This window comes from Leopardus geoffroyi, chromosome C3 (genome assembly GCF_018350155.1).
Source record: "Leopardus geoffroyi isolate Oge1 chromosome C3, O.geoffroyi_Oge1_pat1.0, whole genome shotgun sequence".
Lineage (NCBI taxonomy): Eukaryota > Metazoa > Chordata > Mammalia > Carnivora > Felidae > Leopardus > Leopardus geoffroyi.
Window position 1 is genome coordinate 69598301 of NC_059338.1, and position 24611 is coordinate 69622911.

The 24611-nt window shown below is 47.8% G+C and overlaps 2 protein-coding genes across 13 annotated transcripts in view; one reads left to right on the forward strand and one right to left on the reverse strand.

Moving 5' to 3' along the window:
- Positions 1-24611, forward strand: part of LOC123585334 (piwi-like protein 3) — a 76409-nt gene that overhangs the window by 17821 nt on the left and 33977 nt on the right. The window lies entirely within an intron of this gene.
- Positions 1-24611, reverse strand: part of LOC123585326 (titin-like) — a 63997-nt gene that overhangs the window by 11154 nt on the left and 28232 nt on the right. For 5 of the 8 annotated variants that reach the window (XM_045453355.1, XM_045453352.1, XM_045453351.1 and 2 more), the window contains 30 exons: positions 24483-24544; positions 23985-24009; positions 22906-22967; positions 22421-22445; positions 21721-21782; positions 21223-21247; positions 20149-20210; positions 19664-19688; positions 18964-19025; positions 18466-18490; positions 17392-17453; positions 16907-16931; positions 16207-16268; positions 15709-15733; positions 14636-14697; positions 14151-14175; positions 13451-13512; positions 12953-12977; positions 9222-9283; positions 8730-8754; positions 8075-8136; positions 7587-7611; positions 6891-6952; positions 5253-5277; positions 4545-4606; positions 4050-4074; positions 3381-3442; positions 1715-1739; positions 1014-1075; positions 533-557 (listed from right to left, as the gene is read on the reverse strand). In XM_045453355.1, coding sequence (XP_045309311.1) covers positions 533-557; positions 1014-1075; positions 1715-1739; positions 3381-3442; positions 4050-4074; positions 4545-4606; positions 5253-5277; positions 6891-6952; positions 7587-7611; positions 8075-8136; positions 8730-8754; positions 9222-9283; positions 12953-12977; positions 13451-13512; positions 14151-14175; positions 14636-14697; positions 15709-15733; positions 16207-16268; positions 16907-16931; positions 17392-17453; positions 18466-18490; positions 18964-19025; positions 19664-19688; positions 20149-20210; positions 21223-21247; positions 21721-21782; positions 22421-22445; positions 22906-22967; positions 23985-24009; positions 24483-24544 — 1305 coding nt within the window. Of the gene's footprint in view, positions 1-532; positions 558-1013; positions 1076-1714; positions 1740-3380; positions 3443-4049; positions 4075-4544; positions 4607-5252; positions 5278-6890; positions 6953-7586; positions 7612-8074; positions 8137-8729; positions 8755-9221; positions 9284-10691; positions 10754-11388; positions 11414-12952; positions 12978-13450; positions 13513-14150; positions 14176-14635; positions 14698-15708; positions 15734-16206; positions 16269-16906; positions 16932-17391; positions 17454-18465; positions 18491-18963; positions 19026-19663; positions 19689-20148; positions 20211-21222; positions 21248-21720; positions 21783-22420; positions 22446-22905; positions 22968-23984; positions 24010-24482; positions 24545-24611 lie in introns of all 8 variants that reach the window. The other 3 variants (XM_045453357.1, XM_045453358.1, XM_045453359.1) reach the window with 3 other exon arrangements.

The window sequence follows — 24611 nt, forward strand, 5'->3', positions numbered from 1 at the left end:
ATGAACATGGGCCAGAGCGTATGGAGGCTTTTGTTACCTGCATGGACTGAAGGTTGCTTCTGAGCCACGCTCAGCAGTATTTCTTGAAGTGTGCAGTTTGAGGAGTTTTTTGAGAATGTCGACATTGGTTATTGTGCAGTGTCAGTGGCACATATCTCCTAGGGAAGGGCACACCTCTCACTGTCTCTCCTCTCTCTCTGTCTCTCTCTCCATCTCTCTAATGAATGTGTGTGTCTCTTTCTCTTTGTGTGTTTCCCTGTCTCCTTCCCTGTCCCTGAGTTTCTGTCTGACTCAAACATACATGCACTCACACACACACACACACACAGTGAATACATTGTCTTCCTCACACTGTAAACATGGACACAGGTTTTTCCCTGGGAAACCTGTCTTTTCTTCTCACCCTCAAGCCTCTGTCCTACAGGGAACCTGGAGTCAGCGTAGCTCTCCAGACTGATGCCAGCAGGCATATCCCAACTTTCTGACCACATAGATTATTTCATCAGCAGGGGACTGATTCCAAAGTACATACCATATTCCGTTGCTCCCGTTGCCACCTGATTGTAGAGAAAAGAAACACCATCAGGGTCAGATCATGATGAACATGCATTGCACTGGTCTTTGGTTCTCCTCTGGACTTTAGGAAACCAGATGCACACAGTGCTTGAGTCAAAGGTCCCCAAAAACAAATGAATAGGATGCCTATCTGAAGTTGTTTTTTCCTGGGGATGTGTCTCTGAAGACCATTTAGGGTGCCAACTACAAAATTCCTCACCCAAGCAGGAAATATTCCTACTCAGGAAAAGATCGTATGACACTGTTTCTTAGCAGGATTGGTATTGCCAGTGGTTAATGTCCTCTTGATCAAGTTACAGTTGGCAAGAGACAACCACTCACCAATCTCCCTACCACAGAATTGAATGCTATCATGTAAAATGTACATAGTCCTATGTCACCGAATATGACTGGAGATACACAATGTGTCTTCCATAGGCAAAGACAGGCAAGTTCACCTCAGCAACACCTTGGTGTCTCCTGACAGGAACGGCCCACACATTTTCCTCCTCAGGGACACCTAGAAGCATACAGAATATATGTCAGTATGTTGTCGGTAATGCTCAAGAATACCGCAGGGACTGATCCTTGATAAGAAAATGCACCACAGCATATGGAGGCTTTGGTTGCCTGCATGGACTGAATGTCACTGCTGACCACGCTCAGCTGTATTTCTTGAAGTGTGCACTATGAGGAGCTTTTGGAGAAAGTTGACATTGGCCATTGTGCAGTGTCAGTGGCACATATCACCTGGGAAAACTCACATCTCTCTCTCTCTCACTTTTTTCAATATGTCTGTCTCTTTCTGTGTGTGCCTCTGTCTCTCTGTCTGTGAGGCTCTCAAGTAAACACACGCATGCACACACACACACACGTACACACTCACAGTTACACTGCATACAGACACATACAGAACAACACCAAGACTCATGCACAGAGCATCACTCTGCAATCAAGGAATACATTCTCTTTCTCCTACTGTGGAAACATGGACATAGTTTTTCACCTAGGACTTCGGTCACACCCCCCCACACTTGGCCTAAGACGTCCCAGGTCTCTGGAATCAGGTGGCTCTCCAGATTGAACACAACAAGAATGCCCCACCTACATCAACATCTAAACGTTTTCCTCAGCAAGAAACTGTTTCCAGAATACGTACCTTCTTCTCGTGCTCCTATGGCCACCTGAATGTTAGGAAAGAAAACACCATCAGGGTGAGATCACGATATACAGTATTTGCACCACTCTTGAGTTCTCTTCGTGACTTTAGGATACAAGTTGGGACACAGTGGTTGAGTCAAAGGCCACAAAAGCAAATGAATAAGATGCCTGTATGATGTTGTTTTCCCTGGGGATGTGTCTAAAGAACACTTAAGATGCAGAGTACAAAATTCTTCCCCCAAGGAGGGAATATTGCTGCTAACGAAAAAGATCCTTTGCCACTGTTTCTTACCATGCTTGGCACTGCCAGTGGTCAATGTCCCCGTGACCAAGGTTACAGTTGGCAAGAGGCAAGCACTCCCCACTCTCCCCACCAGGGAAAGTAACAATATCATCTAAAATGTACATTATCATATTTACAACAGAAGTTGATTGGAAAGACACTAAGAAAGCACTTGTATGCCTCAGGGAACGACAGGCAAGCTCACCTCTGCAACAGTCTTTTGCCTCCTTACTGCAACAGACCGCAGGTTTTCCTCCTTTGAGACACCTAGAAAGACACAGAAACACATCACTACATTGTTGGTGTTGCACAGGAATACTTCAGGGACCGTTCCTTGATATGAACATGGTCCAGAGAATATGGAGGCTTTGGTTACCTGCATGGACTGAATGGGACTTATTAGCCATCCTCAGCAATAATCCTTGAAGTGTGCAGTGTGAAGAGTTTTTTTTTTTTTTAACAGTAGACATTGGCCATTGTGCAGAGTCAGTGGCACATATCTCCTGGGGAAACACACATTTCTCTCGCTCTCACTTCTCTCTCTCTCTCTCAGGAATGATTGTGTCTCATTATTCTTGTGATTTTCCCTGTCTCTTTTTCTGTCCCTCATTTTCTGTCTCTCTCAAACACACACCTGCGTACGTACACACACACACACACACACACACACACACACACACACCACAAACTGAATACATTGTCTTCCTCACACTGTAAACATGGACATAAGTTTTCCCCTGGGAAATCTGTCTTTTCTCCACACCCTAAAGCCTCAGTCCTACAAGGAACCTAGAGTCAGGGTAGCTCTCCAGACTGATGCCAGCAGGAATGCCCCAGGTTCCTGACCATATAGATATTTTCATCAGCAGGAGAGTGATTCCAAGATTCCTACCATATTCCATAGCTCTTGCGGTGACCTGAATGTAGAGAAAAGAAACACCATCAGGGTGAGATCATGATGTACACTCTTTTCACTGCTCTTTCATTCTCCCCTGACTTTAGGAAACCAGATGGGACACAGTGCTTGGGTCAAAGGTCCCCAAAAGCAAATGAATAAGATGCCTGTCAGAAGTTGTTTTTCCTGGAGATGTGTTTCCCAAGACCACTAGGATGGAGACTACACATTTCTTCACCAAGCAGGACAAATTGCTGCTGATGAAAAAGTCCTAGGACACTGTTTCTTACCATGCTTGGCACTGCCAGTGGTCAATGTCCCTGTGACCAAGGTTACAGTTGGCAAGAGGCAAGCACTCCCCACTCTCCCCACCAGGGAAAGTAACAGTATCATCTAAAATGTACATTATCATATTTACAACAGAAGTTGATTGGAAAGACACTAAGAAAGCACTCGTATGCCTCAGGGAACAACAGGCAAGCTCACCTCTGCAACAGTCTTTTGCCTCCTTACTGTAACGGACTGCAGCTTTTTCTCCACAGGGACACCTAAAAGGACACAGAAAACAGGTCAGTACGTTGTTGGTGTTGCTCAAGAATAACTCAGGGACTGTTCCGTGAAATGAATATGGGCCAGGCCATACGGAGGTTTTGGTAACCTGTGTGGACTGCATGTGACTGCTGAGCCTCACTCAACAATAATCTTTGAAGTCTGCAGTAGGAGGAGTTTGCTGAGACACTAAACATCAGACATTGTGCAGTGTCAGTGGCACATATCTCCTGGGGAAACACACATTCATTCTCTCTCTCTCTCTCTCTCTCTCTCTCTCTCTCTCTCTCTCATGTGTCTCATTCTCTTTGTAAGTTTCCCTGTCTCTTTCTCTGTCCCTCAGGTTCTGCCTCTCTCAAACACACTTGTGCGTCCACACACACACACACACACACCCCACACACTGATTATATTGTCTTCCTCACACTGTAAAAATGGACATAGGTTTCCCTTGGGAAATCTGTCTTTTCTCCACACCCTCAAGCCTCTGTCCTACCAGAACCCTGGCGTCAGGGTAGCTCTCCAGACTGATGCCATCAGGAATTCCCCAGCTTCCTGAACATATAGATTCTTTCATCAGCAGGAGACAGATTCCAAAATACATACCATATTCCATTGCTCTCTTGATGACCTGAATGTAGAGAAAGGAAACAACACCAGGGTGAGATCATGATATAAACTCATAGCACTGCACATTGGTTCTCCCCTTGATTTTAGGAAACCAAATAGCACATAGTGCTTGGGCCAAAGGTCCCCAAAAGCAAATGAATAGTATGCCTGTAAAAAGTTTTTTTTTCCCCTGGGATGTATCTGCCAAGACCAATTAGGATGGCGACTACAAAATTCTTCACCCAAGCTGGAAAAGTTGCTGCTGCCAAAAAAGATCCTGGGACACTGTTTGTTACCAGGTTTGCCACTGCGAGTGGTAAATGTCCCCCTGACCAAGGTTTCAGTTGGCAAGAGGCAACCACTCGCCACTGTCCCCATCAGGGAAAGGAACAGTATCATCGAAAATGTAGACTGTCATATTTACAACAGAAGTTGATTGGAAAGCCTCTAAGAAAGCACTTGTGTTCCTCAGGGAAAGACAGGCAAGCTCACCTCAGCCACAGCCTGCTGCATCCTTCCAGGAAGGGCCCACTGCTTTTTCTCCTTAGGGACACCTAGAAGGACACAGAATACACGTCAGTACCTGGTTGGTCCTCCTCAAGAATAACTCAAGGACTGTTGCTTGATATGAACATGGGCCAGAGCATACGGAGGCTTTGGTGACCTGCATAGACTGAATGTGACTGCTGAGCCACACTCAGCTGTATTCCTTGAAGTGTGCAGTAGGAGGAGTTTTTTGAGAATGTAGATACTGGTCATTGTGCAGTGTCAGTGTCACATATTTCCTGGGCAAACCCACATCTCTCTCTCTCTCTCTCTCTCTCTCTCTCTCTCTCTCTCTGTCTCTTTTAATGTTACTGTCTCTTTCTGTGTGTGTTTCTGTCTCTCTGTCTCTGAGTCTCTCAAGCAAACACACACACACACACACAATCACGTGACATAGATACACAAACAGAACAACCCCAAGACTCATGCACACAGAATCACTCCGCACTCAAGGAATACATTATCTTTCTCATAGTGTAGAAACATGGACATAGTTTTTCACCTGGGACATTGGTCTTTCCCCCACATCCTTGGACTAAGTCCTCCCAGGACTCTGGAATCAGGGTAGGTCTCCAGACTGAAGACAACAAGAATGCCCACCTAATCACCATCTAAACATTTTCCTCAGCAAGAAACTGTTTCCAGAATACATACCTTTCTCCCGTGCTCCTACGGCCACCTGAATGTTAGGAAGGAAAACACCATCAGGCTGAGATCATGATATACAGTATTTGCACCACTCTTCGGTTCTCTTGGTGACTTTCGGATACAAGATGGGACACAATGGTTGAGTCAAAGGCCACAAAACCCAATGAATAGGATGCCTGTCAGAAGTTGTTTTTCCCTGGGATGTGTCTCAAGACCAATTAGGATGCCAACTACAAAATTCTTCACCTATGTAGGAAAAATTGCTGCTGACGAAAAATATCCAATAACACTCTTTCTTACCAGGTTTGGCACTGCCAGTGGTAAATATCCCCCTGACCAGGGTTACAGTTGGTAAGAGGCAGCTACTCACCACTCTCCCCACCAGGGAAAGTAACAATATCATCTAAAATGTACATTGTCACATATACAACAGAAGTTGATTGGAAAGGCTCTAAGAAAGCAATTGTGTTCGTCAGGGAAAGACAGGCAAGCTCACCTCAGCAACAGCCTGCTGCCTCCTTTCAGGAATGGCCCGCAGCTTTTTCTCCTTAGGGACACCTAGAAGGACACAGAATACACATCAGTACCTTGTTGGTGCTGCTGAAGAATAATTCAGGGACTTCCTTGATATGAACATGGGCCAGAGCATATGGAGGCTCTGGTTACCTGCATGGACTGAATGTTACTGCTGAGAAACCATCAGCACTATTCCTTGAAGTGTGCAGTATGAGGATTTTTTTGAGAATGCAGATATTCGTCTTGTGAGGTGTCAGTGGCACATATCTCTGGGGGAAAAACACATCTCTCTCTCTCTCACCTCACTCTCTCTGTTATGAGTGTGTCTCGTTCTCTTTGTGTGTTTCCCTGTACCTCATTTTCTGTCTCTCTCAAACACGCGTGCGCACACACACACACACACACACACACACACAAACACACACACACCACACAGTGAATACATTGCCTTCTCACATTGTAAACATGGAAATAGGTTTTCCCCTGGGAAATCTGTCTTGTCTCCACACCCTAAAGCCTTGGTCCTACAAGGAACCTAGAGTCAGGGTAGCTCTGCAGAATGATGCCAGCAGGAATGCCCCAGGTTCCTGACCATATGGATATTTTCATCAGCAGGAGACTGATGCCAAAATACCTACCATATTCCATCGCTCTCACGACGACCTGAATGTAGAGAAAGAAACACCATCAGGGTGAGATCATGACGTACATGCATTGCACTAGTCTTTGGTTCTCCTCTTGACTTTAGGAAACCAGATGGCACACAGTGCTTGGGTCAAAGGTCCCCAAAAGCAAATGAATAGGATACCTTTCAGAAGTTGTTTTTCCTGTGGATGTGTCTCTCATGAGTACATAGAATGCCGAGTACAAAATTCTTCACCCAAGTAGGAAAAATTGTTGCCGATGAAAAAGATCCTAGGACGCTGTTTCTTACCAGGTTTGGCTCTGCCGGGGTAAATGTCCCCTGACCAAGGTGACAGTTGGCAAGAGGCAACCACTCACCACTCTCCCCACCAGGGAAAGTAACAGTATCATCAAAAATGTAGACTGTCATATTTACAACAGAAGATGATTGGAAGGACACTAAGAACGCACTTGTGTTCCTCAGGGAAAGACAGGCAAGCTCACCTCAGCCCCAGCCTTCTGCTTCCTTTCAGGAAGGGCACGCAGCTTTTCTTCCTTAGGGACATCTAAAAGGACACAGAATACACGTCAGTACCTTGTTGATGCTGCTCAAGAATAACTCAGGGACTGTTCCTTGATATGAACATGGGCCAGAGTTGATGGAGGCTTTTGTTACCTGCATGGACTGAGTGTTACTGCTGAGCCACGCTCAGCTGTATTCCTTGAAGTGTGCAGTATGAGGAGTGTTTGGAGAATGTAGACATTGGCCATTGTGCAGTGTCAGTGGCACATATCTCCTGGGGAAGGACACATCTCTTGCTATCTCTCCTCTCTCTCTCTCTCTGTCTCTCTCTCTCAATGTGTCTGTCTCGTTTCTGACTCTCTCAAACACACACACACACACACACACACACACGCTAACAGTCATGCTACACAGACACATAGAGAACAACCCCAAGACTCATGCACACAAAATCACTCCACACTCAAAGAATACATCATCTTTCTCATAGTGTAGAAACGTGGACATAGTTTTTCACCTGGGACATCGGTCTTCCCCCCACCACCCCACCTTGGACTAAGTCCTCTCAGGACTCTGGAATCAGTGTAACTCTCCAGACTGAAGACAACAAGAATTCCTCACCTACGTCACCATCTAAACATTTTCCTCATCAGGAAATTTTTTTCCAGAATACATACCTTTCTCCCGTACTCCTGCAGCAACCTGAATGTTAGGAAAGAAAACACCATCAGGGTGAGATCATGATATACGTTATTTGCACCACTCTTCAGTTCTCTTGGTGACTCAAGGATAGAAGATGGGACACAGTGGTTGAGTCAAAGGTCCCCGAAAGCAAATGAATAGGATGCCTGTCAGAAGTTGTTTTTCCTGGAGATGTGTCTTCCAAGACCACTAGGGTGGCGACTACACATTTCTTCACCAAGCAGGAAAAATTGCTGCTGAGGAAAAAGATCCTTTGACACTGTTTCTTACCAGGTTTGGCACTGCCAGTGGTAAATGTCCCCCTGACCAAGGTGACAGTTGGCAAGAGGCAACCACTCACCACTCTCCCCACCAGGGAAGTAACAATATCATCTAAAACGTACATTGTCACATTTACAACAGAAGTGATTGGAAATATCTAAGAAAGCACATGTGTTCCTCAGGGGAAAACAGGCAAGCTCACCTCAGCAACAGCCTGCTGTCTCCTTTCAGGAAGTTCCTGCAGCGTTTCCTCCTTAGGGACTTCTAGAAGGACACAGAATGCACCTCAGTACCTTGTTGGTGCTGCTCAAGAATAATTCATGGACTGTTGCTTGATATGAACATGGGCCAGAGCATATTGAGTCTTTGGTCACCTGCATGGACTGAATGTTACTGCTGAGCTACCGTCAGAATTATTCCTTGAAATGTGCAATAAGAGGAGTTTTTTGAGAATGTAAACATTCGTCTTGTGCAGTGTCAGTGGCACATGTCTCTTGGGGAAAACACATCTCTCTCCCTCTCACCTCACTCTCTCTATCTATTATGAGTGTGTCTTGTTCTCTGTGTGTTCCCTGACTCTCATTTCTGTCTCTCTCAAATACACACACGGGCATACACAAACACACACACACACACGCACACACACAACACATAGTGAATACATTGTCTTCTCACACTGTAAACATGGGCATAGCTTTTCCCCTGGGAAATCTGTCTTTTCTCCACCTCCTAAAGCCTTGGTCCTACAAGGAACCTAGAGTCAGGGTAGCTCTCCAGAACGAGGCTAGCAGGAATGCCCCAGCGTCCTGAACATATAGATTATTTCATCAGCAAGAGACTGATTCCAAAATACATACCACATTCCATTGCTCTTGCCAGGACCTGAATGTAGACAAAAGAAACACCATCAGGGTGAGACCATGATGTACACTCATAGCACTGCTCTTTGCTTCTCCTCTTGACTTTAGGAAACCAGATGACACACAGTGCTTGAGTCAAAGGGCCCCAAAAGCAAATGAATAGGATGCCTGTCAGAAGTTGTTTTTCCTGTGGATGTGTCTCTCGTGAACACTTTGGATGCCGAGTACAAAATTCTTCACCCAAGTAGGAAAAATTGCTGCTGATGAAAAAGTGCTGATAACACTCTTTCTTACAAGCTTTGGCATGGCCAGTGGTAAATGCCCCCTGACCAATGTTAAAAATGGCAAGAGCCACCCACTCACCATTCTCCCCAGCAGGGAAAGCAGCAATACCAACTAAAATGTACATTGCCATATTTACAACAGAAGGTGATTGGAAAGACTCTAAGAAAGCACTTGTGTTCCTCAGGGAAAGACAGGCAAGCTCACCTCAGCAAAAGCCTGCTGCCTCATTTGACGAAGGGCCCTCAGCTTTTCCACCTTAGGGACATCTAGAAGGAAACGGATCACATGTCAGTATCTTCTTGGTGCTGCTCAAGATTACCTCCGGGACTCTTCCTTACATGAACATGGGCCAGAGCACACGGAGGCTTTTGTTGTCTGTAGGGACCGAGTATTACTGCTGAGCCACACTCAGCAGTATTCCTTGAAGTGTGCGGTATGCAGAGATTTTTAGAATGTAGACTTTGATCATTTTTCAGTGTCACTGGCACATATCTCATGGGCAAACCCAAATCTCTCTCTCTCTCTCTCAATGTGTCTGCCTCTTTCTGTATGTGCCTTTGTCTCTGAGTCTCTCAAGAAAACAGACAAACAGACACAACATACACAGTCACGATCCCGCGACATACACACACATACAGAACAACCCACAGAGTCAACACAAAAAATGACATCGCACACAAGGAATACAGTTCCTTTCTTGTACTGTAGAAACATCACATAGTTTGTCACCCGGGACGTCGGTCTTTCCACCAGTTCTCCCAGGACTCTGCATTGTAGATGTTGGTCATTGTCCAGTGTCAGTGGCCTATATCTCTGGGCAAACCCACCTCTCTGTCTCTCTCTCTCCCTCTCTTTCACTGTGTCTGTCTCTTTCTGTGAGTGGCTCTGTCTCTCTGCCTCTGAGTCTCTCAAGAAAACACACACACAGAGATACGCATACACACTCACAATCATGCGACATACAGACACATACAGAACAACTCCAAGACTCGTGCACACAGAATCACACTGCAAAGAAGGAATACATTGTCTTTCTCATCTGTAGAAACATGGAAATAGATTTCACCTGGGAAGTCGGTCTTTCCCCCCCACACTCAAGCACCATTCCCCCAAACCCTGATATCCGGGTACTCTCCGGGCTGAAGACAACAAGAATATCCCACCTACAACGCCTCCGAAACACTGTCCTCAGCAAGAAATAATTCCCAGGACACATACCTTTTTCTCGTGTTCCTATGGACACCTGGATGATAGAAAAGACAACAACATCAGGGTGAGATCATGATATACAGTATGCGCACCACGCTTCAGTTTTCTTGGTGACTTTGGGATACAGGATGGGACACAGCAGAGACTCGTTTTTCCTGGAGATGTGTCTCTAAAGAACACTGATGATGCAGACTACAAAAGTCTTCACCAAAAATGAAACAGTGCTGCTGCCAAAAAATATCCTAGGAAACTGTTTGTTACCAGGTTTGGCACGGACAGTGGTAAATGTCGCCTTGAACAAGGTGACATTTGGCAAGAAACAACCATGGAAAGTACAATATGTTTCTCCCCACAGGGAAAAACACATTATCATCTCAACGGTACATTGTCACATTTGCAACAGATGTTGATTGCAAAGACTCTAAGAAAGCACTTGTGTTCCTCAAGGAAAGACAGGAAGCTCACCTCCGCAACAGCCTGGTGACTCAGGACAGGATGGGGCCGCCGTCTTTCCTCCTCAGGGACACCTAGAAAGACCACAATACCTGTCAGCACCATGTTGGTGCTGCCCAAGTATACCTCAGGGACTGTTCCTTGATATGAACATGGGCCAGAGCATATTGAGGCTTCGGTGACCTGCATGGACTACATGTGACTGCTGAGCCATGCACAGCAGTATTCCTTGAGGTGTGCAGTAGGAGGAGGAGTGAGTGAGAATGTAGACATTAATCATTGGGCAGTGTCCGTGACGCATACTCTCTGGGCAAACCCACGTGTATCTTTCTCTCTCTTTCTCTCTTGCAGTGCGTCTGTCTCATTTTGTGGGGCTTAGTCTGTGTGTCTCTCAAGAAAACACACTCAACACACATTCACAGCCACAATCAAGTGACACACACACACCCAGAGAACCACCCCGGGACTCATGCCCACAAAAACACACCACACTCAAGGAATACGTTATCTTTCTCCTACTGTAGAAATATCACCTAGTTTTTCCCCTGGGACGTAGGTCCTTCCCCCCCACCCCCCCCACTCACAAGCACCAGTCCTCCCAGGCCTCTGGAATTAGGGTAGCTCTCCAGACTGAAGACAACAACAATGCCCCACCTGCATCGCCATCTAAACATTTTTCTCAGCCAGAAACAGTTTCCAGGATACATACCTTTGTCCTGTGCTCCTACGGCCACCTGAATGTTAGGAAAGAAAACACCATCAGGGTGAGATCGTGATATCCACTATTGGCACCACTCTTCAGTTCCCTTTACGTCTTTACGATACAAGATGGGACACAGCGGTTGAGTCAAAGGCCACGAAAGCAAATGAATAGGATGCCTGTCAGGATTTGTTTCTCCTGGGGACGTGTCTCTCAAGACCACTGAGGATGCCTACTACAAAATTCTTCCCCCAAGCAGGACAGATTGCTGCTGACGGAAAAGATCCTAGGACACTGTTTGTTACCAGGTTTGGCACTGCCAGTGGTCAGTGTCCCCCTGACCAAGGTGACCGTTGGCAAGAGGCAACCACTCACCACTGTCCCCATCAGGGAAAGGAACAGTATCATCGAAACTGTAGACTGTCATATGTACCACAGAGGTTGATTGGAAAGCCTCTAAGAATGCAATTGTGTTCCTCAGGGAAAGACCTCACCTCAGCACCAGCCTGCTGCATGCTTTCAGGAAGGGGTCGCTGCTTTTTCACCTTAGCGACACCTAGGAGGACACAGAATACATGTCAGTATCTTCTTGGTGCTGCTCAAGAATACCTCCGGGACTGTTCCTTACATGAACGTGGGCGAGAGCATACGGAGGCTTTTGTCAACTGCATGGACGGAATGTTACTGCTGAGCCACGCTCAGCAGTATTCCTGGAAGTGTGCAGTATGCAGAGATTTTTGAGAATGTAGACTTTGGTCATTTTTCAGTGTCAGTGGCACGTATCTCGTGGGCAAGGCCACGTCTGTGTCTGTCTCTGTCGCTCTCTCTCTCTCACCCTCTCTTGAAATGTGTCTGTCTCTTTCTCTGTGTGGCTTTTTCTCTGTGTCTCTCGAGAAAACACACACACACGCCGACATACACTGTCACGATCCCGCGACATCCACCCACACACAGAACAACCCCCAGACTCAACACACAAAATTACACCGCACAAAAGATATACAGCATCTTTCTTATAATGTAGAAACATCACCTAGTTTGTCACCTGGGACGTCGGTCTTTCCCCCCCACCCTCGAGCACCAGTCCTCCCAGGACTCTGCATTGTAGATATTGGTCATTGTCCAATGTCAGTGGCCCATATCTCTGGGCAAACCCACATCTCTGTCTCTCTCTCTCCCTCTCTTTCACTGTGTCTGTCTCTTTCTGTGTGCGGCTCTGGCTCTCTGTGTCTGAGTCTCTCAGGAAAACACACACACACACACGCACGCACGCACGCACGCACACATACACACTCACAATCATGCGACATACAGAGATACAGAACAACCCCAAGACTCATGCGCACACAGTCACACCGCACAGAAGGAATACATTGTCTTTCTCGTACTATCGAAACATGGACATAGATTTCACCTGGGATGTCGGTCTTTCCCCCCCCCCCCACACTCAAGCACCAGTCCCCCCAGGACCCTGATATCCGGGTACTCTCCAGACTGAAGACAACAAGAATGCCCCACCTACACCTCATCCGAAACATTTTCCTCAGCCAGAAACAGGTTCCAGGACACATACCTTCTTCTCGTGCTCCTACGGCCACCTGAATGGTAGAAAAGAAAACAGCATCAGGGTGAGATCATGATGTACAGTATGTGTACCATTCTTCAGTTCGCTTGGTGACTTTGGGATTCAGGATGGGACACAGTGTTTGAGTCAAAGGCCACAAAAGCAACAATAATATGCCTGTCAGAAGTCGTTTTTCCTGGAGACGTGTCTCTAAAGAACACTGAGGATGCAGACTACAAAACTGTTCCCCCAGAAGGAAAAAGTGCTGCTGCCGAAAAAGATCCTAGGACGCTGCTTATTACCAGGTTTGGCGCTGCCAGTGGTAAATGTCCCCCTGACCAAGGTGACAGTTGGCAGGAAACAAGCATGGAACGTGACAATATGTTTCTCCCCACAGGGAAAAACACATTATCATCTCAACGGTACATTGTCACATTTGCAACAGATGTTGATTGCAAAGACTCTAAGAAAGCACTTGTGTTCCTCAAGGAAAGACAGGAAGCTCACCTCCGCAACAGCCTGGTGACTCAGGACAGGATGGGGCCGCCGTCTTTCCTCCTCAGGGACACCTAGAAAGACCACAATACCTGTCAGCACCATGTTGGTGCTGCCCAAGTATTATACCTCAGGGACTGTTCCTTGATATGAACATGGGCCAGAGCATATTGAGGCTTCGGTGACCTGCATGGACTACATGTGACTGCTGAGCCATGCACAGCAGTATTCCTTGAGGTGTGCAGTAGGAGGAGGAGTGTGTGAGAATGTAGACATTAATCATTGGGCAGTGTCCGTGACGCATACTCTCTGGGCAAACCCACGTGTATCTTTCTCTCTCTTTCTCTCTTGCAGTGCGTCTGTCTCATTTTGTGGGGCTTAGTCTGTGTGTCTCTCAAGAAAACACACTCAACACACATTCACAGCCACAATCACGTGACACACACACACCCAGAGAAAGACCCCGGGACTCATGCCCACAAAAACACACCACACTCAAGGAATACGTTATCTTTCTCCTACTGTAGAAATATCACCTAGTTTTTCCCCTGGGACGTAGGTCCTTCCCCCCCACCCCCCCCACTCACAAGCACCAGTCCTCCCAGGCCTCTGGAATTAGGGTAGCTCTCCAGACTGAAGACAACAACAATGCCCCACCTGCATCGCCATCTAAACATTTTTCTCAGCCAGAAACAGTTTCCAGGATACATACCTTTGTCCTGTGCTCCTACGGCCACCTGAATGTTAGGAAAGAAAACACCATCAGGGTGAGATCGTGATATCCACTATTGGCACCACTCTTCAGTTCCCTTTGCGTCTTTACGATACAAGATGGGACACAGCGGTTGAGTCAAAGGCCACGAAAGCAAATGAATAGGATGCCTGTCAGGAGTTGTTTCTCCTGGGGACGTGTCTCTCAAGACCACTGAGGATGCCTACTACAAAATTCTTCCCCCAAGCAGGACAGATTGCTGCTGACGGAAAAGATCCTAGGACACTGTTTGTTACCAGGTTTGGCACTGCCAGTGGTCAGTGTCCCCCTGACCAAGGTGACCGTTGGCAAGAGGCAACCACTCGCCACTGTCCCCATCAGGGAAAGGAACAGTATCATCGAAACTGTAGACTGTCATATGTACCACAGAGGTTGATTGGAAAGCCTCTAAGAATGCAATTGTGTTCCTCAGGGAAAGACCTCACCTCAGCACCAGCCTGCTGCCTGCTTTCAGGAAGGGGCCGCCGCTTTTTCACCTTAGCGACACCTAGGAGGACACAGAATACATGTCAGTATCTTCTTGGTGCTGCTCAAGAATACCTCCGGGACTGTTCCTTACATGAACGTGGGCGAGAGCATACGGAGGCTTTTGTCAACTGCATGGACGGAATGTTACTGCTGAGCCACGCTCAGCAGTATTCCTGGAAGTGTGCAGTATGCAGAGATTTTTGAGAATGTAGACTTTGGTCATTTTTCAGTGTCAGTGGCACGTATCTCGTGGGCAAGGCCACGTCTGTGTCTGTCTCCGTCGCTCTCTCTCTCTCACCCTCTCTTGAAATGTGTCTGTCTCTTTCTCTGTGTGGCTTTTTCTCTGTGTCTCTCGAGAAAACACACACACACGCCGACATACACTGTCACGATCCCGCGACATCCACCCACACACAGAACAACCCCCAGACTCAACACACAAAATACACCGCACAAAAGATATACAGCATCTTTCTTATAATGTAGAAACATCACCTAGTTTGTCACCTGGGACGTCGGTCTTTCCCCCCCACCCTCGAGCACCAGTCCTCCCAGGACTCTGCATTGTAGATATTGGTCATTGTCCAATGTCAGTGGCCCATATCTCTGGGCAAACCCACATCTCTGTCTCTCTCTCTCCCTCTCTTTCACTGTGTCTGTCTCTTTCTGTGTGCGGCTCTGTCTCTCTGTGTCTGAGTCTCTCAGGAAAACACACACACACACACGCACGCACGCACGCACACATACACACTCACAATCATGCGACATACAGAGATACAGAACAACCCCAAGACTCATGCGCACACAGTCACACCGCACAGAAGGAATACATTGTCTTTCTCGTACTATCGAAACATGGACATAGATTTCACCTGGGATGTCGGTCTTTCCCCCCCCCCCACACTCAAGCACCAGTCCCCCCAGGACCCTGATATCCGGGTACTCTCCAGACTGAAGACAACAAGAATGCCCCACCTACACCTCATCCGAAACATTTTCCTCAGCCAGAAACAGGTTCCAGGACACATACCTTCTTCTCGTGCTCCTACGGCCACCTGAATGGTAGAAAAGAAAACAGCATCAGGGTGAGATCATGATGTACAGTATGTGTACCATTCTTCAGTTCGCTTGGTGACTTTGGGATTCAGGATGGGACACAGTGTTTGAGTCAAAGGCCACAAAAGCAACAATAATATGCCTGTCAGAAGTCGTTTTTCCTGGAGACGTGTCTCTAAAGGACACTGAGGATGCAGACTACAAAACTGTTCCCCCAGAAGGAAAAAGTGCTGCTGCCGAAAAAGATCCTAGGACGCTGCTTATTACCAGGTTTGGCGCTGCCAGTGGTAAATGTCCCCCTGACCAAGGTGACAGTTGGCAGGAAACAAGCATGGAACGTGACAATATGTTTCTCCCCACAGGGAAAAACACATTATCATCTCAACGGTACATTGTCACATTTGCAACAGATGTTGATTGCAAAGACTCTAAGAAAGCACTTGTGTTCCTCAAGGAAAGACAGGAAGCTCACCTCAGCAACAGCCTGGTGACTCAGGACAGGATGGGGCCGCCGTCTTTCCTCCTCAGGGACACCTAGAAAGACCACAATACCTGTCAGCACCATGTTGGTGCTGCCCAAGTATTATACCTCAGGGACTGTTCCTTGATATGAACATGGGCCAGAGCATATTGAGGCTTCGGTGACCTGCATGGACTACATGTGACTGCTGAGCCATGCACAGCAGTATTCCTTGAGGTGTGCAGTAGGAGGAGGAGTGTGTGAGAATGTAGACATTAATCATTGGGCAGTGTCCGTGACGCATACTCTCTGGGCAAACCCACGTGTATCTTTCTCTCTCTTTCTCTCTTGCAGTGCGTCTGTCTCATTTTGTGGGGCTTAGTCTGTGTGTCTCTCAAGAAAACACACTCAACACACATTCACAGCCACAATCACGTGACACACACACACCCAGAGAAAGACCCCGGGACTCATGCCCACAAAAACACACCACACTCAAGGAATACGTTATCTTTCTCCTACTGTAGAAATATCACCTAGTTTTTCCCCTGGGACGTAGGTCCTTCCCCCCCACCCCCCCCACTCACAAGCACCAGTCCTCCCAGGCCTCTGGAATTAGGGTAGCTCTCCAGACTGAAGACAACAACAATGCCCCACCTGCATCGCCATCTAAACATTTTTCTCAGCCAGAAACAGTTTCCAGGATACATACCTTTGTCCTGTGCTCCTACGGCCACCTGAATGTTAGGAAAGAAAACACCATCAGGGTGAGATCGTGATATCCACTATTGGCACCACTCTTCAGTTCCCTTTGCGTCTTTACGATACAAGATGGGACACAGCGGTTGAGTCAAAGGCCACGAAAGCAAATGAATAGGATGCCTGTCAGGAGTTGTTTCTCCTGGGGACGTGTCTCTCAAGACCACTGAGGATGCCTACTACAAAATTCTTCCCCCAAGCAGGACAGATTGCTGCTGACGGAAAAGATCCTAGGACACTGTTTGTTACCAGGTTTGGCACTGCCAGTGGTCAGTGTCCCCCTGACCAAGGTGACCGTTGGCAAGAGGCAACCACTCGCCACTGTCCCCATCAGGGAAAGGAACAGTATCATCGAAACTGTAGACTGTCATATGTACCACAGAGGTTGATTGGAAAGCCTCTAAGAATGCAATTGTGTTCCTCAGGGAAAGACCTCACCTCAGCACCAGCCTGCTGCCTGCTTTCAGGAAGGGGCCGCCGCTTTTTCACCTTAGCGACACCTAGGAGGACACAGAATACATGTCAGTATCTTCTTGGTGCTGCTCAAGAATACCTCCGGGACTGTTCCTTACATGAACGTGGGCGAGAGCATACGGAGGCTTTTGTCAACTGCATGGACGGAATGTTACTGCTGAGCCACGCTCAGCAGTATTCCTGGAAGTGTGCAGTATGCAGAGATTTTTGAGAATGTAGACTTTGGTCATTTTTCAGTGTCAGTGGCACGTATCTCGTGGGCAAGGCCACGTCTGTGTCTGTCTCCGTCGCTCTCTCTCTCTCACCCTCTCTTGAAATGTGTCTGTCTCTTTCTCTGTGTGGCTTTTTCTCTGTGTCTCTCGAGAAAACACACACACACGCCGACATACACTGTCACGATCCCGCGACATCCACCCACACACAGAACAACCCCCAGACTCAACACACAAAATTACACCGCACAAAAGATATACAGCATCTTTCTTATAATGTAGAAACATCACCTAGTTTGTCACCTGGGACGTCGGTCTTTCCCCCCCACCCTCGAGCACCAGTCCTCCCAGGACTCTGCATTGTAGATATTGGTCATTGTCCAATGTCAGTGGCCCATATCTCTGGGCAAACCCACATCTCTGTCTCTCTCTCTCCCTCTCTTTCACTGTGTCTGTCTCTTTCTGTGTGCGGCTCTGTCTCTCTGTGTCTGAGTCTCTCAGGAAAACACACACACACACACGCACGCACGCACGCACACATACACACTCACAATCATGCGACATACAGAGATACAGAACAACCCCAAGACTCATGCGCACACAGTCACACCGCACAGAAGGAATACATTGTCTTTCTCGTACTATCGAAACATGGACATAGATTTCACCTGGGATGTCGGTCTTTCCCCCCCCCCCACACTCAAGCACCAGTCCCCCCAGGACCCTGATATCCGGGTACTCTCCAGACTGAAGACAACAAGAATGCCCCACCTACACCTCATCCGAAACATTTTCCTCAGCCAGAAACAGGTTCCAGGACACATACCTTCTTCTCGTGCTCCTACGGCCACCTGAATGGTAGAAAAGAAAACAGCATCAGGGTGAGATCATGATGTACAGTATGTGTACCATTCTTCAGTTCGCTTGGTGACTTTGGGATTCAGGATGGGACACAGTGTTTGAGTCAAAGGCCACAAAAGCAACAATAATATGCCTGTCAGAAGTCGTTTTTCCTGGAGACGTGTCTCTAAAGAACACTGAGGATGCAGACTACAAAACTGTTCCCCCAGAAGGAAAAAGTGCTGCTGCCGAAAAAGATCCTAGGACGCTGCTTATTACCAGGTTTGGCGCTGCCAGTGGTAAATGTCCCCCTGACCAAGGTGACAGTTGGCAGGAAACAAGCATGGAACGTGACAATATGTTTCTCCCCACAGGGAAAAACACATTATCATCTCAACGGTACATTGTCACATTTGCAACAGATGTTGATTGCAAAGACTCTAAGAAAGCACTTGTGTTCCTCAAGGAAAGACAGGAAGCTCACCTCAGCAACAGCCTGGTGACTCAGGACAGGATGGGGCCGCCGTCTTTCCTCCTCAGGGACACCTAGAAAGACCACAATACCTGTCAGCACCATGTTGGTGCTGCCCAAGTATTATACCTCAGGGACTGTTCCTTGATATGAACATGGGCCAGAGCATATTGAGGCTTCGGTGACCTGCATGGACTACATGTGACTGCTGAGCCATGCACAGCAGTATTCCTTGAGGTGTGCAGTAGGAGGAGGAGTGTGTGAGAATGTAGACATTAATCATTGGGCAGTGTCCGTGACGCATACTCTCTGGGCAAACCCACGTGTATCTTTCTCTCTCTTTCTCTCTTGCAGTGCGTCTGTCTCATTTTGTGGGGCTTAGTCTGTGTGTCTCTCAAGAAAACACACTCAACACACATTCACAGCCACAATCACGTGACACACACACACCCAGAGAACCACCCCGGGACTCATGCCCACAAAAACACACCACACTCAAGGAATACGTTATCTTTCTCCTACTGTAGAAATATCACCTAGTTTTTCCCCTGGGACGTAGGTCCTTCCCCCCCACCCCCCCCACTCACAAGCACCAGTCCTCCCAGGCCTCTGGAATTAGGGTAGCTCTCCAGACTGAAGACAACAACAATGCCCCACCTGCATCGCCATCTAAACATTTTTCTCAGCCAGAAACAGTTTCCAGGATACATACCTTTGTCCTGTGCTCCTACGGCCACCTGAATGTTAGGAAAGAAAACACCATCAGGGTGAGATCGTGATATCCACTATTGGCACCACTCTTCAGTTCCCTTTGCGTCTTTACGATACAAGATGGGACACAGCGGTTGAGTCAAAGGCCACGAAAGCAAATGAATAGGATGCCTGTCAGGAGTTGTTTCTCCTGGGGACGTGTCTCTCAAGACCACTGAGGATGCCTACTACAAAATTCTTCCCCCAAGCAGGACAGATTGCTGCTGACGGAAAAGATCCTAGGACACTGTTTGTTACCAGGTTTGGCACTGCCAGTGGTCAGTGTCCCCCTGACCAAGGTGACCGTTGGCAAGAGGCAACCACTCGCCACTGTCCCCATCAGGGAAAGGAACAGTATCATCGAAACTGTAGACTGTCATATGTACCACAGAGGTTGATTGGAAAGCCTCTAAGAATGCAATTGTGTTCCTCAGGGAAAGACCTCACCTCAGCACCAGCCTGCTGCCTGCTTTCAGGAAGGGGCCGCCGCTTTTTCACCTTAGCGACACCTAGGAGGACACAGAATACATGTCAGTATCTTCTTGGTGCTGCTCAAGAATACCTCCGGGACTGTTCCTTACATGAACGTGGGCGAGAGCATACGGAGGCTTTTGTCAACTGCATGGACGGAATGTTACTGCTGAGCCACGCTCAGCAGTATTCCTGGAAGTGTGCAGTATGCAGAGATTTTTGAGAATGTAGACTTTGGTCATTTTTCAGTGTCAGTGGCACGTATCTCGTGGGCAAGGCCACGTCTGTGTCTGTCTCCGTCGCTCTCTCTCTCTCACCCTCTCTTGAAATGTGTCTGTCTCTTTCTCTGTGTGGCTTTTTCTCTGTGTCTCTCGAGAAAACACACACACACGCCGACATACACTGTCACGATCCCGCGACATCCACCCACACACAGAACAACCCCCAGACTCAACACACAAAATTACACCGCACAAAAGATATACAGCATCTTTCTTATAATGTAGAAACATCACCTAGTTTGTCACCTGGGACGTCGGTCTTTCCCCCCCACCCTCGAGCACCAGTCCTCCCAGGACTCTGCATTGTAGATATTGGTCATTGTCCAATGTCAGTGGCCCATATCTCTGGGCAAACCCACATCTCTGTCTCTCTCTCTCCCTCTCTTTCACTGTGTCTGTCTCTTTCTGTGTGCGGCTCTGTCTCTCTGTCTCTGAGTCTCTCAGGAAAACACACACACACACACGCACGCACGCACGCACACATACACACTCACAATCATGCGACATACAGAGATACAGAACAACCCCAAGACTCATGCGCACACAGTCACACCGCACAGAAGGAATACATTGTCTTTCTCGTACTATCGAAACATGGACATAGATTTCACCTGGGATGTCGGTCTTTCCCCCCCCCCCACACTCAAGCACCAGTCCCCCCAGGACCCTGATATCCGGGTACTCTCCAGACTGAAGACAACAAGAATGCCCCACCTACACCTCATCCGAAACATTTTCCTCAGCCAGAAACAGGTTCCAGGACACATACCTTCTTCTCGTGCTCCTACGGCCACCTGAATGGTAGAAAAGAAAACAGCATCAGGGTGAGATCATGATGTACAGTATGTGTACCATTCTTCAGTTCGCTTGGTGACTTTGGGATTCAGGATGGGACACAGTGTTTGAGTCAAAGGCCACAAAAGCAACAATAATATGCCTGTCAGAAGTCGTTTTTCCTGGAGACGTGTCTCTAAAGAACACTGAGGATGCAGACTACAAAACTGTTCCCCCAGAAGGAAAAAGTGCTGCTGCCGAAAAAGATCCTAGGACGCTGCTTATTACCAGGTTTGGCGCTGCCAGTGGTAAATGTCCCCCTGACCAAGGTGACAGTTGGCAGGAAACAAGCATGGAACGTGACAATATGTTTCTCCCCACAGGGAAAAACACATTATCATCTCAACGGTACATTGTCACATTTGCAACAGATGTTGATTGCAAAGACTCTAAGAAAGCACTTGTGTTCCTCAAGGAAAGACAGGAAGCTCACCTCAGCAACAGCCTGGTGACTCAGGACAGGATGGGGCCGCCGTCTTTCCTCCTCAGGGACACCTAGAAAGACCACAATACCTGTCAGCACCATGTTGGTGCTGCCCAAGTATTATACCTCAGGGACTGTTCCTTGATATGAACATGGGCCAGAGCATATTGAGGCTTCGGTGACCTGCATGGACTACATGTGACTGCTGAGCCATGCACAGCAGTATTCCTTGAGGTGTGCAGTAGGAGGAGGAGTGTGTGAGAATGTAGACATTAATCATTGGGCAGTGTCCGTGACGCATACTCTCTGGGCAAACCCACGTGTATCTTTCTCTCTCTTTCTCTCTTGCAGTGCGTCTGTCTCATTTTGTGGGGCTTAGTCTGTGTGTCTCTCAAGAAAACACACTCAACACACATTCACAGCCACAATCACGTGACACACACACACCCAGAGAACCACCCCGGGACTCATGCCCACAAAAACACACCACACTCAAGGAATACGTTATCTTTCTCCTACTGTAGAAATATCACCTAGTTTTTCCCCTGGGACGTAGGTCCTTCCCCCCCACCCCCCCCACTCACAAGCACCAGTCCTCCCAGGCCTCTGGAATTAGGGTAGCTCTCCAGACTGAAGACAACAACAATGCCCCACCTGCATCGCCATCTAAACATTTTTCTCAGCCAGAAACAGTTTCCAGGATACATACCTTTGTCCTGTGCTCCTACGGCCACCTGAATGTTAGGAAAGAAAACACCATCAGGGTGAGATCGTGATATCCACTATTGGCACCACTCTTCAGTTCCCTTTGCGTCTTTACGATACAAGATGGGACACAGCGGTTGAGTCAAAGGCCACGAAAGCAAATGAATAGGATGCCTGTCAGGAGTTGTTTCTCCTGGGGACGTGTCTCTCAAGACCACTGAGGATGCCTACTACAAAATTCTTCCCCCAAGCAGGACAGATTGCTGCTGACGGAAAAGATCCTAGGACACTGTTTGTTACCAGGTTTGGCACTGCCAGTGGTCAGTGTCCCCCTGACCAAGGTGACCGTTGGCAAGAGGCAACCACTCGCCACTGTCCCCATCAGGGAAAGGAACAGTATCATCGAAACTGTAGACTGTCATATGTACCACAGAGGTTGATTGGAAAGCCTCTAAGAATGCAATTGTGTTCCTCAGGGAAAGACCTCACCTCAGCACCAGCCTGCTGCCTGCTTTCAGGAAGGGGCCGCCGCTTTTTCACCTTAGCGACACCTAGGAGGACACAGAATACATGTCAGTATCTTCTTGGTGCTGCTCAAGAATACCTCCGGGACTGTTCCTTACATGAACGTGGGCGAGAGCATACGGAGGCTTTTGTCAGCTGCATGGACGGAATGTTACTGCTGAGCCACGCTCAGCAGTATTCCTGGAAGTGTGCAGTATGCAGAGATTTTTGAGAATGTAGACTTTGGTCATTTTTCAGTGTCAGTGGCACGTATCTCGTGGGCAAGGCCACGTCTGTGTCTGTCTCCGTCGCTCTCTCTCTCTCACCCTCTCTTGAAATGTGTCTGTCTCTTTCTCTGTGTGGCTTTTTCTCTGTGTCTCTCGAGAAAACACACACACACGCCGACATACACTGTCACGATCCCGCGACATCCACCCACACACAGAACAACCCCCAGACTCAACACACAAAATTACACCGCACAAAAGATATACAGCATCTTTCTTATAATGTAGAAACATCACCTAGTTTGTCACCTGGGACGTCGGTCTTTCCCCCCCACCCTCGAGCACCAGTCCTCCCAGGACTCTGCATTGTAGATATTGGTCATTGTCCAATGTCAGTGGCCCATATCTCTGGGCAAACCCACATCTCTGTCTCTCTCTCTCCCTCTCTTTCACTGTGTCTGTCTCTTTCTGTGTGCGGCTCTGTCTCTCTGTCTCTGAGTCTCTCAGGAAAACACACACACACACACGCACGCACGCACGCACGCACACATACACACTCACAATCATGCGACATACAGAGATACAGAACAACCCCAAGACTCATGCGCACACAGTCACACCGCACAGAAGGAATACATTGTCTTTCTCGTACTATCGAAACATGGACATAGATTTCACCTGGGATGTCGGTCTTTCCCCCCCCCCCCACACTCAAGCACCAGTCCCCCCAGGACCCTGATATCCGGGTACTCTCCAGACTGAAGACAACAAGAATGCCCCACCTACACCTCATCCGAAACATTTTCCTCAGCCAGAAACAGGTTCCAGGACACATACCTTCTTCTCGTGCTCCTACGGCCACCTGAATGGTAGAAAAGAAAACAGCATCAGGGTGAGATCATGATGTACAGTATGTGTACCATTCTTCAGTTCGCTTGGTGACTTTGGGATTCAGGATGGGACACAGTGTTTGAGTCAAAGGCCACAAAAGCAACAATAATATGCCTGTCAGAAGTCGTTTTTCCTGGAGACGTGTCTCTAAAGAACACTGAGGATGCAGACTACAAAACTGTTCCCCCAGAAGGAAAAAGTGCTGCTGCCGAAAAAGATCCTAGGACGCTGCTTATTACCAGGTTTGGCGCTGCCAGTGGTAAATGTCCCCCTGACCAAGGTGACAGTTGGCAGGAAACAAGCATGGAACGTGACAATATGTTTCTCCCCACAGGGAAAAACACATTATCATCTCAACGGTACATTGTCACATTTGCAACAGATGTTGATTGCAAAGACTCTAAGAAAGCACTTGTGTTCCTCAAGGAAAGACAGGAAGCTCACCTCAGCAACAGCCTGGTGACTCAGGACAGGATGGGGCCGCCGTCTTTCCTCCTCAGGGACACCTAGAAAGACCACAATACCTGTCAGCACCATGTTGGTGCTGCCCAAGTATTATACCTCAGGGACTGT